Below are 14116 nucleotides of genomic sequence, written 5' to 3'. Positions count from 1 at the left end.
CAGAAATAGCATTCTTTGTGTCTACAAACTCTATATCCTAATATTGTGTGTGACTAATGAAAGAAAGTAGCTTGTTAGTGGCTATATTAATATCAGAAAAAAAATCACACACTGTTGTGAAATAATTTAAAATTAGTATTTCTCAGAGTCAAAGAAAATAAATTCTCAACTAACTCTTGTGCCTTTCCGAGGAAGTTAGATGGACAGGTGATTGATTTTTTGAAAAGTGGGGGAAAAAAGTAAGACAAAAAGGGAAAACTAAGTCTTGGACTTTTCTGTGTTTTTGTGTGTTCATGACCAGAAATATCCACTCATAACCAAAGTTACCCTCTTGTAGTTTTAATAAAGCATAATTACTCTTCAAAATAAATTGTGTTAAGATGACTTTAATCCCAGCACTCAAAAGGCAGAGGCAAGTGGATCTCTGAGGCCAGCCTGGTCTACAGAGTGAGTTCCAGGACAGCCAGGGCTACACAGAGAAATCCTGTCTCAAAACACCAGAAAAAAAAAAAGACTTAAACATAAGAAAAACTCCTTTGTAGTCTATGTCCAAAAACAATGTCAATTTTTTATGTCTTGAAATGTAGAAAAGGAAAATAATATTTCAGAGCCCAAAAGTTCCCAAATCTTCCAAAATGTACTCCAAAAGAAGAGTAAAATGTTATTACATGTTTGTCTTTATGGAAACATGACCAATTTTCCAATCTTCAAATGCAACTCATATAAATCTTAAAACTTGATACGTGACAGGCTCTCTTGTGTTCCACATGCTGTTTCCTTTAGCTGGGGAATGGAAGAGTCAACATCCAGTCTATTAGAACAGGAGCCATGAAGCAGATGTGTAAATCGAACCATCAAGGTGAACAGATCCTAACAGTCCATTCAGATACGAAGAAGGGGGGTCAGTCAGCATTCTTAAGAACATACTGCAAGCCAAACATGGGCTGAGTGGTTGGCAGGATGCATATTCTATAGCACTCCCTGGTGCAAGGTCTAGTATTCTATATAGTGAAACATAAAGGCATCAAGTTCAGCTGGGTGGTGGTGGTGCACGCCTTTAATCCCAGCACTGGGGAGGCAGAGCCAGGCTGATCTCTGTGAGTTCGAGGCTAGCCTGGTCTATGGAGTGAGATCCAGGACAGATTCCAAAACTACACAGAGAAACTATGTCGCAAAAAACCAAAAGCAAAACCGTGGTGGTATTGTGTTCCCCAAAATATTGTGTACCCTAATAAACTTATCTGGGGTCAGAGAACAGAAAAGCCACTAGATACTTAGGATAGGCAGTGGTAGCACGCGCCTTTAATCCTAGCATTTCAGAGGCAGAAATCCATCTGTTCAAGGATACAGCCAAGCATGGTGACTCACGCCTTTAATCCCAGAAAGCAAGCCTTTAATCCCAGGGAGTGATGGTAGAAGGCAGAAAGATATATAAGGCGTGAGGACCAGAAACTAGAAGCATTTGGCTGGTTAAGCATTTGGCTGGTTAAGCTTTCAAGGCTTTCTAGCAGCAGTTCAGCTGAGATCCATTTGGATGAGGACTCAGAAGCTTCCAGTCTGAGGAAACAGGATCAGCTGAGAAGTTGGCCAGGTGAGGTTAGCTGTGGCTTGTTCTGTCTCTCTGATCTTCCAGTGTTCACCCCAATACCTGGCTCAGGTTTGATTTTATTAATAAGAACTTTTAAGATTCCTGCTACACAAAACCAAAAAAAAAAAAAAAAAAAAAAAACCACAACCAAACAACAATAACAACCAGGTCCTCCTGACACCAAGAACCTGTACGTAGAACCAATACTCTTTAATGATTATACTTGGGTTTCTCCAAAATAAAGCATATGCCCCTGTTCCAAGATGGTAAAGGGTATGCTTCATGTCACACACTTATTCTCAAATTCCCCTTCCTTGAGAAAGCTGGGAATGAAGCCTACATTTCTTAATTATCTTACATTTTATTCAAAATTTTAAAATGTTGTCTTAATTGGGGAACCATTATTCTTCTCCTCTGCGAGGTGAGAAATCTCCTTGTTCTAATTGCTGTTACTCTATAGGTTTTTTTTCCTGTACACAAGATGAAATCCTCCTGGAATTTCAGCTTCCTTAGCTGAAAGGTCTTTTCTGCATGCTCCTGTGGCACAGAGTGGGCAGACAGGGGAGGAGTGGAATGCCTGGAGCACTCGCTCAGAGACAGGTGGAGACTTGTGGACTGGCCAAGGCAGGCTGTGGCAGGGAAAGAGGACCAAGGGATATGTCGGCCCCTCCCTCTTCCCCCGCCAGTGGTAGTCCAGGGACACACAAATGTGATCATACAATTTGAAAATTCTGGGATAATACAATATTTTCTGTAGCCAAGAACAAGATAAGCTCTTGACAAATTAAAAAAAAATAACAGAGATACTCTGTAGTGTATTTTAATATTACGCTGTCGCTCAGCACAAAAGCTTCTTGACTCAGTCTCCTTGACCATTACTCTCTTGTGGCAGCAATGTCCCTTAAGCAGGAAGCATAAGCTATGGCCACAAGTGTGTCCTTGGTGGGAAGCAGATCTAGGCCCCATTCAGCTCTACTACTAACCAGTTTTGTATAGACATTAGCGGCAAGTTACTTAACTTCCCAAATTCTCAGTTGCAACATTGACAGAATAGGGATAATCAATCCTAATGTGCCAATTTGAAGACCGAATAAAATCTGTTTAGAAAGTGCCCATGACAGCTTCCTCAAGCTCCCGTTTCCTTCTATGCTGGGATAAATGACCTGTCTTGTGAGCTGCTTTCTTCAAAGATACAGCAGACTTGGAGCAATGGTTTCCATAGCCAGACAGCTAGACAGCTTAGGTTCTAAGCCAGGTCTTGACTAGCTGTTTGGGCTAAAACCAAGACAGAGGATGGGGTGATTGTGGTGGCACAAGTCTTTAAATGGGAGGCAGAGGCAAGAGTATCTCCATGAGTTCAAGGCCAGCCTGGCCTACACAGTGAGTTCCATGGCAGCCACAGCTTAGAAACAAACAATAAAGATACAGGCTGGGAGCCAGGCAGCGGTGGCACATGCTCTTTAATCCCAGTTCTGGGGAGGCAGAGCCAGGTGAATATCTGTGAGTTTGAGGACAGCCTGGTCTACAGAGTGAGTGAGATCCAGGACAGGCACCAAAACTTCATGGAAAAACCCTGTCTCAGAAAACCAAAAATTAAAAAAAAGAAAGAAAGAAAAAAAAGGCCCAGAGATTAGCCCAACATCTCCAGCACCAAGGGTGAAATGGGAAGCATAGAAAGAAGAAGCCTGAAAAGTGCCCTGACTGAGCAATTTCTCCTGGGACTTTAGAGTTTTCAAGCACCAGTTTATTACAACATTTCTTTAGCTTAAACTGAATACAACCATAGCAAAAGCTTACTCAAGAAAACCCGCTTTAATTAAGACAGTCGAAGTTGCTTAGCTGGTGAAGCAGAATTTTTTTTTTTTGAGTCAGCCATCTCTTTCTCTGTAATCATGTGTCACATTTTAACTGTCTTGCTATCTCACTCAAATTATGCCTGTGGTAAATATTAGGGAAACAAACATGGGAAGAGCAAGTGCCTGAAAAAATAGGTGACATTGAAGGCACACAGCTCACTTTCTTCAGCGAGGTGATTTTTTTTTCACTTAAAAACAATTCCCGACTAGTTATGTTTAAGCCAGTCCCAGTCTACCAAGAATGACATAGAAAAGATATTAAATAATAAGTCACTTTGCCTCCATTCGGGGATGTGTTGATTTTAGCCACTTTTCCACATCCAGCATGGGAAGAAGTAGGGGGGCAGGACATGTAGGTAGACATGCCTTTGGGTGAAGCACCTATACAAATGGCAGGTGTCACTGTTTTGAATGCCCAAAAGTTACCTCTTTGTAGGACCCACTAGCATCTTTTAAAACTTTCTGGGCTGAAGTCATTCACGGATAAAATATCAAAGGTTAAGAATCCAAGATGCCTTCTACAAATGTAGACATCTGGCAAGTCTCAGAACAAGGAGGGTGTCCCTTCAAAGGGATTTGGAACAGGTGGTGACTGGAACAGTGTCCTCTTATGCCTATGGGTCCACATTGGCACAAGGAAGTTTAAAAGTTAGGCTTCTTTGGTAATAGCTCAGCAAGAGTTTTAATTAACCATGGCTCCATCAGCAAGATCTAGAAGAGGTAAACATGGCTTAGTCTTTATCTGGTGACTAGAACTGATGCATTCAGACTGCCAATCCTATAAAATTACAATTTAGCATATAGAACACATGTCAGAGAGGGTACACAATAAAAGGAACACAGCAAGTGTCTCAAGAGGGTATCATTGAGATACCAAAGAAAAAGCCTCCAGAAAAAAGCACCCAGCAATTCACTAGTCAATCCCCCCATGAAATGATGACAGTTCTACTCAGTAAGGTGAGCTCACAGGGAGACTGAGTCCTCAGCACTGGCTTGCTGTAGAAAAGACAACAGATGCTACTGCTTTTTTGTTGTTGTTGCTCTTATTGTTCCAAATGGAAAAGTCTCTTGAGTAGGAATTAGTGATATTCAAGAGATAAAATAATCTGTTACAATATTGTTCTGACAACTGCACACCATCCAGCAATGACACTCGCTTTTTCTTACCTTTCCGATGGTTGCCTAGGTGTCACAGCGGTTGGCACCAGAAAGGTGAGTGTTTAACTCAAACAGGACTTCTCTCTGGTGCACACAGCAGCCACCCAGGCCCAGACTCAGATCCCCAAAAGCTGGGAGACCTGAGCCCTTGAACAGCTCCTCATGTGTACCTGGAAGTCTACTGAGAAGAGGAGGCAGGCTCTGGCAGCTGGGGAAGGCATGCTCAGAGAGATGACTCTCTAGTCTACAGCAGGCCCCCAGGACCAAAAAACCCGAGTTCCCCAAGACTGCTGATTAACTTTTGTAAGCATTTATGAGTTTGGCTTTAATTAAAATGATCTGCTTGGTGTGATCATTTTGCAAAGCATACACACACACACACACACACACACACACACACACACACACACACACCATCACACTTTATGTTAGCTCATTTCCCCATCTGCTTAATAGGGTATAGATGGGCTCTTGGTATGACTGGCAAAATTGAGTTCATGTGAAAAAGATAAACCAGATTGATGGCAGCAATTCTCACACCAAGCACTATGTAATTTTCAGAATAGAAGCACTGGTCCTGCAAATAAAAAGGCATTTGAAGAGCCTATAATGAACCGCACAGACTGAATTGTTTCATTAAATTAAGTTTAGCAGTGGGCACTTGCCTTACAAGGTAATACAAGTAATTGCCAGGCATTTTAAAGATGCTTTATTGTGTTTCTGTGGTTATATCTAAGCAAGTTTAGAGAGTGTGGGGCTTAAACAACTACGTGAATCTTTAATAGAGATAGTGTCTAATTTAGATGCACGTACAAGTAGATGCAGACAGACTTGATGGGAATAAGACTACGTGAGAGGATACCTTCTGTTCCTTCCAATGGGTGCTTACAAGCAATAGTCTTCCCCAAAGTCTAACATAAAGACCACTGGCTCCTGTCACCTTGGAATGTTTGTCAAGCAGAAAGGATTTTGGGGATGTCCCTTCCAATTGCCTGTATCAAAAGCCACATTTTACATAAGCAACCTAGATGATATCATGCAAATCAAAATTCCAGGCCCAGGTTTTGTTAAAACACACAGAGAAAGACATACACATTCTTTTACTCAGCTGGAGACATGTGGAGATGTAACTATCAATGCCCAGGAGAAGCTGCCATCTTACAGCCAGGGGTAATGAGAGAGTAGTGATGAGCTGCACTGTCCAAAGTGGGGACATTACCTCACAGCAAGCACTGGACCCAGCAGATGCTCACTAAACTTGTGACAGATGGGATGAGGGTATAGATGGAAAAGGATTGTCTGAACACTCCCATTTCTCCTTAGAATGCCCTGGGGATTGTTCATACCCATTTGACCAGCCTCTAAAAGAAAACAGGTCCAAGTACTCAGAACCCAATGAAAAGACTTGAGGATACCCTGAATCCCAGGTATAGGACATAGTCTGGACCTTTTTCTCTGGTCAATAGAAGGCGGGTTCACCTCTGTCCTTGGTTTGCCAAATAGACAATGATGTCCATGTATCTTTCCTAATCTATGCAGGCCAGGATGGTAAACAACAAATAAGAACGTCTCACCCTAATTTACAAGAGTACCAGTCTGTATTTGGAGACTCTGTGTCATCATTTCATAATGACATCTTAAATATCTGGTGTGGCACTCTTACAAAGGTGAGAATGTAAATAGAGAGAAAACTACAGAACGGTTGTCTCTTAGGTCATATACCTAGCATTTCTCCTTTGAAAAAGGATCACTGATTCGAAGCATTTACATCCTAGCAATGTAAGTACATTCCATGGTGAGGGAAATGAAGAGAGACATGGCCTCTACCATGATAGAGCTTATAAAGCAAAGCACGAAGACTCCAAGGAAGTCTTTCAAAACGTAGTGTAAGGAGATGTGGAAACACATGGTGGCCTGATCCACAGGCTGGAGGGCCAACCAAAGCTTCTTGAAGGGCAGGAGGGGGATGGCAAAGAGCAGGGATTCAGGTTCTCTGCAAAGAGAAAGATGCCTGAGGCCGCGGCGTGAGGAAAGAGTCTGGCAGAGTTGGAAGGAATGCAGGACTCTAATTTGAGCTACACTGGGAACTAAGGTCTCAATACCAAGTACCAGGAAGTCACTGACAGTTTTAAGAAGGGGGGTATTTAGTATCAGAAGAACTTTTAAAATTCAGACATCAAGGTTCCGTGGGTAGGGTCGGGTCCCAAACCTAAGCTTGAAGGACACCACAGAACATCCGACACACAGTAGTTTGGACACCGCTGCTGTAGAGTTCTCAGTTGCCCATAAGCCTAAGTCAGGTAGAACAGTGCCAAGGCAGGAAAGCATAGACATGTGACTTCTACTATTCATTTGATCTTGCCTGTTAGATTAACCCCTGAACCAAAAGCCATACCAGCACATCACTCACTTGGGGACTAGCTGGCATCTGGGACAGGTAAATGGGTACAGAGCTGGCACAGTAGCGCCTATCAGCCCTTAGCTGCACACATCCCAGGCCACTAGCAGCCTCTTCGGCACACACAGGCCTGAAGTTTACTTTCTTCATCTGGAAGACTCGGAAGGAAATTGGTGTGTGAATAGTTCTACTCCCCTGCCTCTGCCCAAGGCAGGCTCTGAAATGTGCGGTTTACACACTTCACAGACTATTCCCAGCAGGTCCGCGCCACGCTGCCTGCAGCAGTAACTGGTGTGACAGATAAGCTGCTTCTGATTGTCTCCCCTTCTGCTTCCCTCCCAGCCCCCTACTGATGTTTTCTGCACCTCACAAATAAGCCACTTACAATCAAATCCACCTCACAGCTTGCCTCTGGGGGTGCAAATTATCTAAGAAGTACAGAATGGCAGCTAAATTTTAACAAATTAAAAACTGACATACAGGAAATTTGCTAAACATGTGAGGTGAGCAGCGATCACAGGAAGAAAACAGAACATGGACATTATGAAAATCATCTTATTTAAGCAATCTATTCCACATAGCCCAGGAATATTACTGCGCTTACTCTTAGGAAACAAAGGAAATATGGGTTGAATATTTCTTTCTTTTTAAAAAAAAGTATTTTTTGGTTGAATAATTCTAATCCCAAAAATCTAAAATGTGCCCAAAGCAGAAATTTCTTGAGTGTTTCTTAGAGCATTTCAGATTAAAAAATACTCAATTTGTAAAGTTTAGGCCAATGTAACATTTTTAAAAATCTCAAATTTGAAACATCTTGATCCCAAGTGTTTGGATAAGGGATGCTCAACCAGGCTTACGAAATAAACAAGACACACTGAAATTATTATAATGCACTTTAGAACAGCTTCACAGTTTTCTTAAAAGAGGGAAACCCATCAGAGAAAAAGTAGATCCCCTCTACTTCCTCTAGAAACAGCTTCCAGCCTTGAGTAACATTCAACTCCGGGTTGAACTGGTTTACTTATTTCTTTATTTGTCATGCAGTCTTCCTCTGTCGCTCAGATTGTTCTTGAACTAAGCAATTCTCCTACTTTAGCCTTGCCAGTGGCGTGCTGCATGTTATCTGAGCCAAGTTCAGTGAAGGATTTGAGGATCTTAGGGAGGTGGGACCACTCTTTGACCTCTTGGTCAACTGTTAGGACTGATCTTAGGGCCGTTCCACGAACGGATCTCCACTGTTGTTCACTGTAGAAGAAGTGCTGTTCTCTTTTGTGTTTGAGACAGGGTCCCATGTAGGTCAGGCTGGCCTTAAACTGTGTAGTGCATTTCCTGAGTTCCTGGTTCTCCTGTCTCTACCTCCCAAGTGCTAGGATTCTGGGAGTGCATACCAACCTGGCATTTCTAATGTGAAATGTCACAAAACATAAAGCACGCAAGATGGTCATCTGTTCAACGAGAGTGCTTCTGGACAATGTAAGCATCATCCCTTAATTACCTGGTTTCAGGAGATGATGAGCTGTCATTTGAGTCTATCCTTCTACTCCTTGGATATGATGGACTCGATGGAGGCATCTCACCACTTAGGCGGTCTGGAAAAATCCGTTCTTTATTCAAGTTGATTTCTGAATAGGGACAGTAGGCACCACTAACAGATCAAAAGAAGAGAAAAGTACACTCCCATTAGATCATAATTATACAATTAAAATTGTAGGCTAGTGAATATAAGATTCCAACACTGAACCAAGCATGTTATATAAGTATGTGTATAAATGCATGAGTAGACATACAGCCATAAAATGTATCTTTACAGATAATTTAAGTTCATTCCACTAGTGAACATACCTGACTCAAAGCAGTGTTCTGCAACCTCTGAATGGAGCAAGAGTCAGAGCATCCAGAGCACCCTTCTATACTTCTTATGGGTAAGGCCTATGTGTATGTCTGGGAATAATCATCCACAAGAAATACCCATGCTTGGGATAGTCATAACTACTTAATTTCCCCTATAACATTTAGTAACTTTCAGTGTCCTCAGGAACACTACTATTTCTGGGACTGTAGTTACAGCTGATTTCCTAGAGAACACACAAATGGTTTGGAGCTAATTCTAACATTGGTATGAAAAGGGGCCACGGGCCAACCATATCTCTCTGCCCTTAGAGGTTATACTCTGGGGTCTCATGTGGTGATAATTCCCATTACCTAGGCAGAGGAAATTGGGGTCATTGAGTATTAACTTGGCATTAGCTAGCAGATACCTGGCCTGGGTCTTAGCATTCCAGTCTCGAGAACATCTGGGTACCAGGCTTCCAATAAACACCAAGCTCCCCAGTTGACTACACATCTTGCCCCTCTGCTTTGAGAGGCCTTCTTAAGCCTGGAAACCGTTTGGACATAAGATACATTATACTGGTGTCATGTGTGTTCTTTTCTTTAGTTTCTATGACAGGGAGAATTTCAACCATCACCCAAGGGAACTTTTTAAACAGCGCATATGTATTTTCTACCAAGAGGAGCCAAGGGAAAAGAGAAGAAGAAATGCTCTCTGGTAACTCCAGGAGTGACATACAATTTATCTCAGGTATCTTGTAAGCAAAACTGCAAACTTTAGGAAGTACATGCTGCTCTACACTTGTTCTTGAAGCAAAAGCAATAACACCTAATCACACACTGACATAAATTTATATAATGTCTATCCAACAACAACCAAAAAAACCAAAACACAATTGATAGAAATCTTTATGGAGCACATACAATATATTAAGCACTGTGCTGTGCTTATACGCACTGTTTTAATCTATAAAAAAGACATTTCATATGACACACTATGTTTTCCAATGGCTAAGCAACTTCAGTCTTTTTCTCATTATCAGCAAGTATTTATCAGTTAAGTACCTTTTGTGTTAACCAACTTTCTAGGCATTAGGAACATAATAAAAAGTGAGGAGGTGAAAATTCTGGCCTCAATGAGTGGTAGTTTGGGGCAGTGATTCTCAACCTTCCCAATGCTGTGACCCTTTAATACAGTTCATGTTATGGTGACCCTCAACCACAAAATTCTTTGTGTTGCTACTTCCTAACTGTAACTTTGCTACTGTTATGAATAGTAAATAGTTGTTTTCCGATGGTCTATGGCAACCCCTGTGAAAGGGTCATTTGACCCCCCAAGAGGGCCATGGCCCACAGATTGAGAACTGCTGATCTAGGGGAAGATGGGCAATGCCTAATCACACAAATTAGTTGTGTAACTTTACACTGGATTGGCTTCTATAAAGAAAGTAAGAGTGTGCTCTTAGGGAGGACATGAGGATGCTCTGATTGGCATGTTTGAAGGATTCAGTTTGAAGCCCTTGGGAAATCTCTAAACATGGGAAGTGATAGGGATTGACTTGGGTGTATGTGATGGAAACGCAGGGCAGGTTAGAGGATGGTCAGCATCTTCTGCCAACCCACGATGCCCTGCAGCCCAAGACAGTCTGTGACACACAGGCATCGAGACGCGCTTATTGTTTTGTGGTTTGAAGAACTGGAGGCAAAAGAGACACCATTTAAGATAAGAATGGATGGTGGGAAGAAAATGTGGAGCAAGCCAATAATTATGGAAAGTTTATTATTAGACATGTAAATAAAAACGCTGTTTGCCTGAGGTCACATAGCAATGAAATAGCTCAGCAAATTGCGTCTGCTCCTTTAATCACAGGCATGCTACTTCAGTCAGTCATACGATGAAGGAAAAATCTAACCACCTCAGCCGTTCAAACACTGCACGGGATCCTGCTTGGGATGCCTGAGCTAATCAACAGTTCATGGGTACAAATTACCAAAACTAGTTCTGCCTAATGCGAACAGAGACTTTGAAGGAGGCAACTAGTAGCTAAGTTGGAAGGCAGACAGCCAGGGGTGGGCAGGATGCAGCATCCAGAACAACATACTCCCTTAGGGACTATCTCCATGGGATGAGGTTGCTGGGGACAGCATGCCACTCTTAGCCTGTCCCCTACCTTGGGGTCCTGTCACATTGCTCAGTTTCACAGAGACTACAAACACAAAGCCTGACCCGCCTGCGCTTCGTTCCTCAAGACAGGAAGCCCAGACCGCAGTACTGTGTGGGAGCTCGGGTCCTCGGCTACCCTGTACCTGCCGAGGAAGCAAAGGTGCTGTGCTTCCTGTCATGTGGGTACCTTAGGGGACAACACTTTCCTCAATGCTGACCTTCAGCTCAGGCAGGGTACAAATGTGCAGTGACATCCTATTCAGATAGCCGAGGCTCACCTTACAATTTATCATCTTCAACAAAGCTCCTTACAACCATCAAAACTTACATGTAACCAGCTCCTCCCAAGCTCCAGCCTCTGCTCTGACAAAGGAATTAAGTTGGTCCAAAGGAATTAAGATGATCCCAGTCATCTCTGATGCCCATTAGGCCGTTCTCTCTAGTGCATGTTTTCCACTGAACTTATGTACTTCGATTTTTAGCAACAAAAGAAAAAATCCAAAGATAATGTTTTGGTTTCTTTTGACAGAGAATATAGTGCTAATCCAGCAGCCGCGTACGTCCAGTTCAACTTCATTCACCCTTAAGATCCTGGCTGAACAAGCGGCGAACTACAGTGTGGGTATTTACTTTGGACGGCATCGGGGTTGAAGGACACACCACCAGGTTCAAACAATGGGAAGCCAGGCAGGAATTTTGGATGGCCTAGGTCCCCAGTGAAACACCAGTTACAAAGCAGACAATTGTCTTCAAGCCCTGTGAAATCAGCCCTTTGCTTCTGTTGTTGACTAAACGAAACACTTGAGGCTAGTTCAGAGAAAGACAAGATGGTGGTCAGGAGCCTTGCTGTCTAAATGCCTGTGAGTTTTTTTTTTTGTTTGTTTCGTTTTGTTCTTTTAAAAACAGATTGCCCTAGCTCTTTCAACTTTTCAGTTGAAAGAGAAACAATCCTGGCCTTCTGAAGAAATGCCCTAATGAGTGAGGAAATCTGCCCTATCAAGGGAACCATGTGATGGTCAGCCACAGATGTGTGCCAAGCCTCTCTCTTCCTTGGAACCCCGAGGACCCCTCATTCTTACACCCGCACAGGGTGGAGAAGAATGCCAGCTGGCTCCTGAAGTTGGAGGTGATGACTTCAAGGGGATGCGACAAGACACAACAGAAAGCCACGGTCACGGCAGAATGAGAAGTGCTTCAGGTAGAAGAAGCAGGGTGCCTGGTGAAGTGCTCTGGCGCCTCATCCATGCACAGCGATGAGCAAGCACAGCTTCTGAGGCTGAGTTTCCATCGCAAAATGATGATGCCAACACAGGTGGGCATGCCTTCCCCAGGTGAACAATCTCCTTGCCTAGCATTCATCCCCACCGCCATGGAGGCAGCGCCAAGAGAGCGTTCACTTGCCAGATACAAAAAAAAAAAAAAAAAAAAAAAAAAAAAAAAAAAAAAAAAAAAAAATTAGGCTTCAAAGAGGACTTGTAGAGTGTCACACAGTTCCTGGTGGAGTTCCATCATAAACACTGGCTCCTGTTTAATGGCTACACAATATGAGTAAATATTAGCCGGTGTTATGGAAGAATTTCCTTATTCATAATCCGTGGCAATGACATGGATCCGAAAGCATCATCAAAGTGCTGCGGCTGCCCACCTCTTACAGCGCACACAGCTCTATGTGTTGCAACTTTCTCGGTGCTGGGCAGGGTTCCAAGTCCTTTACATGAATTAATTCTTTCATCACACCACTCCTATGAATGCCATCGTCACCTAGGTTACAAACGAAGACATTGGCGGAGAAAGGTGAAATACCGTTTCAAGATCCTCAGGCTTACCTGCTGCCTTTCAAGGCAAGCCAAGCTACAGATGTAAGAGTTTTCCCCTATCTTGTCTCCCATTATCTACCCCTTGGGATATGAATTACAGTGAAACTCATAATAAACCACTTTGTCAAGGACTTGAGATCACTACATGCCTATTGTTTAAAGGAACAAAAGATATGCAGGATTCTCATCACCATCATGACCATTAAGTGTTCTAGTCAATGTTTCCTCTGTTGTATTAATATAAAGCTATGTGTTTTGTTGTTGTTGCGTTTTTTTTTGTTCTTATTGTTGTTTGTTTTTTGCTTTTTTGTTTGTTTGTTTTTCGAGACAGGGTTTCTCTGTGTAGCTTTGGAACCTGTCCTGGCTCTCGCTCTGTAGACCCGGCTGGCCTCGAACTCACATGGCTCTGTCTCCCAAGTGCTGGGATTAAAGGTGTGTGCCACCACCACCCGACTAAAGGCTAGGCTCACAAGCAAAAATAAAGCTACATTTTTAAAGACTATTTATTTTTAATCTGTGTGTGTGTGTGTGTGTGTTGGGAGATGCACATGTGAGTACGGGTGCCTACAGAGACTAGAGGCATGAGCTGCCCCAGAGCTGTGGTTATAGGCAGTTGTGAACCACCCATTGTGGGTGCTGTTTCAATTTAGTAACATTCTGAACTTGGAAAACCCCTCAGGGTTTATTAACTTCTGTGGAAAGAGCAGATTCTCATTGGCCTTACAATGAAAAATTTCTAGTTTTTCACCTACTGTACTTAGCAACTGAATTTTAGTAAGGTTTGATTCATTACAGTGTGTTTGCATTCCATCATGGGTGTTCATTTTCTCTCATGCTCATTCCTTCTCTCTCCCTCTTTTCCTCCTTCCTTTCTCCCCTCCTCCTTTTCCTCCTTCACCCTTTCTCCCCTCCAGTTAGCCATCCAAATAAAGTCCTTTCAGGAAAGAACACTACAAATCCTGTGAGACCCTTCCCCCCTAAAATGACTTTATTAAGGTAAGTAAAAATATTAGCAAATTACTGTACACCAGCCACTTGACAAACATTAGCCCCCAGAGCCTCTCAGGAGACTGTTTGTAAGTAAAGGGGCTGCCTTGTCCTTTGCTGTCCACTGCCATACGAAAATCCCTCTTAGTTATAACTAGCCATGCTTAAACAACCAGGCAACACATCGAGTTTAAGCATTCACATAGTTACTCTCACACACAATACTGACAGGCTGTATCAGGTGACTCTGGACAGGGGCCTGATGGGAAGAGAGAAATAAAGGCCATTCTGGGTTGGATTGAGTTCTGCTTCCATCAA

At 42.7% G+C, this 14116-nt stretch overlaps 1 protein-coding gene across 14 annotated transcripts in view; it reads right to left on the bottom strand.

Moving 5' to 3' along the window:
- L3mbtl3 (L3MBTL histone methyl-lysine binding protein 3) overlaps positions 1 to 14116 on the bottom strand; it is a 115907-nt gene that overhangs the window by 14738 nt on the left and 87053 nt on the right. For all 14 annotated transcript variants that reach the window (XM_016005242.3, XM_006986708.4, XM_042262174.2 and 11 more), the window contains one exon: positions 8496 to 8645. In XM_016005242.3, the coding sequence (XP_015860728.1) occupies positions 8496 to 8645 (150 nt within the window). The remainder of the gene's footprint in view (positions 1 to 8495; positions 8646 to 14116) is intronic.

The sequence above is a fragment of the Peromyscus maniculatus genome, chromosome 16 (genome assembly GCF_049852395.1).
Source record: "Peromyscus maniculatus bairdii isolate BWxNUB_F1_BW_parent chromosome 16, HU_Pman_BW_mat_3.1, whole genome shotgun sequence".
NCBI classification, from domain to species: domain Eukaryota; kingdom Metazoa; phylum Chordata; class Mammalia; order Rodentia; family Cricetidae; genus Peromyscus; species Peromyscus maniculatus.
Note: the sequence above shows the minus strand (reverse complement) of the source record. Positions and strands in the feature narration are given on the sequence as shown.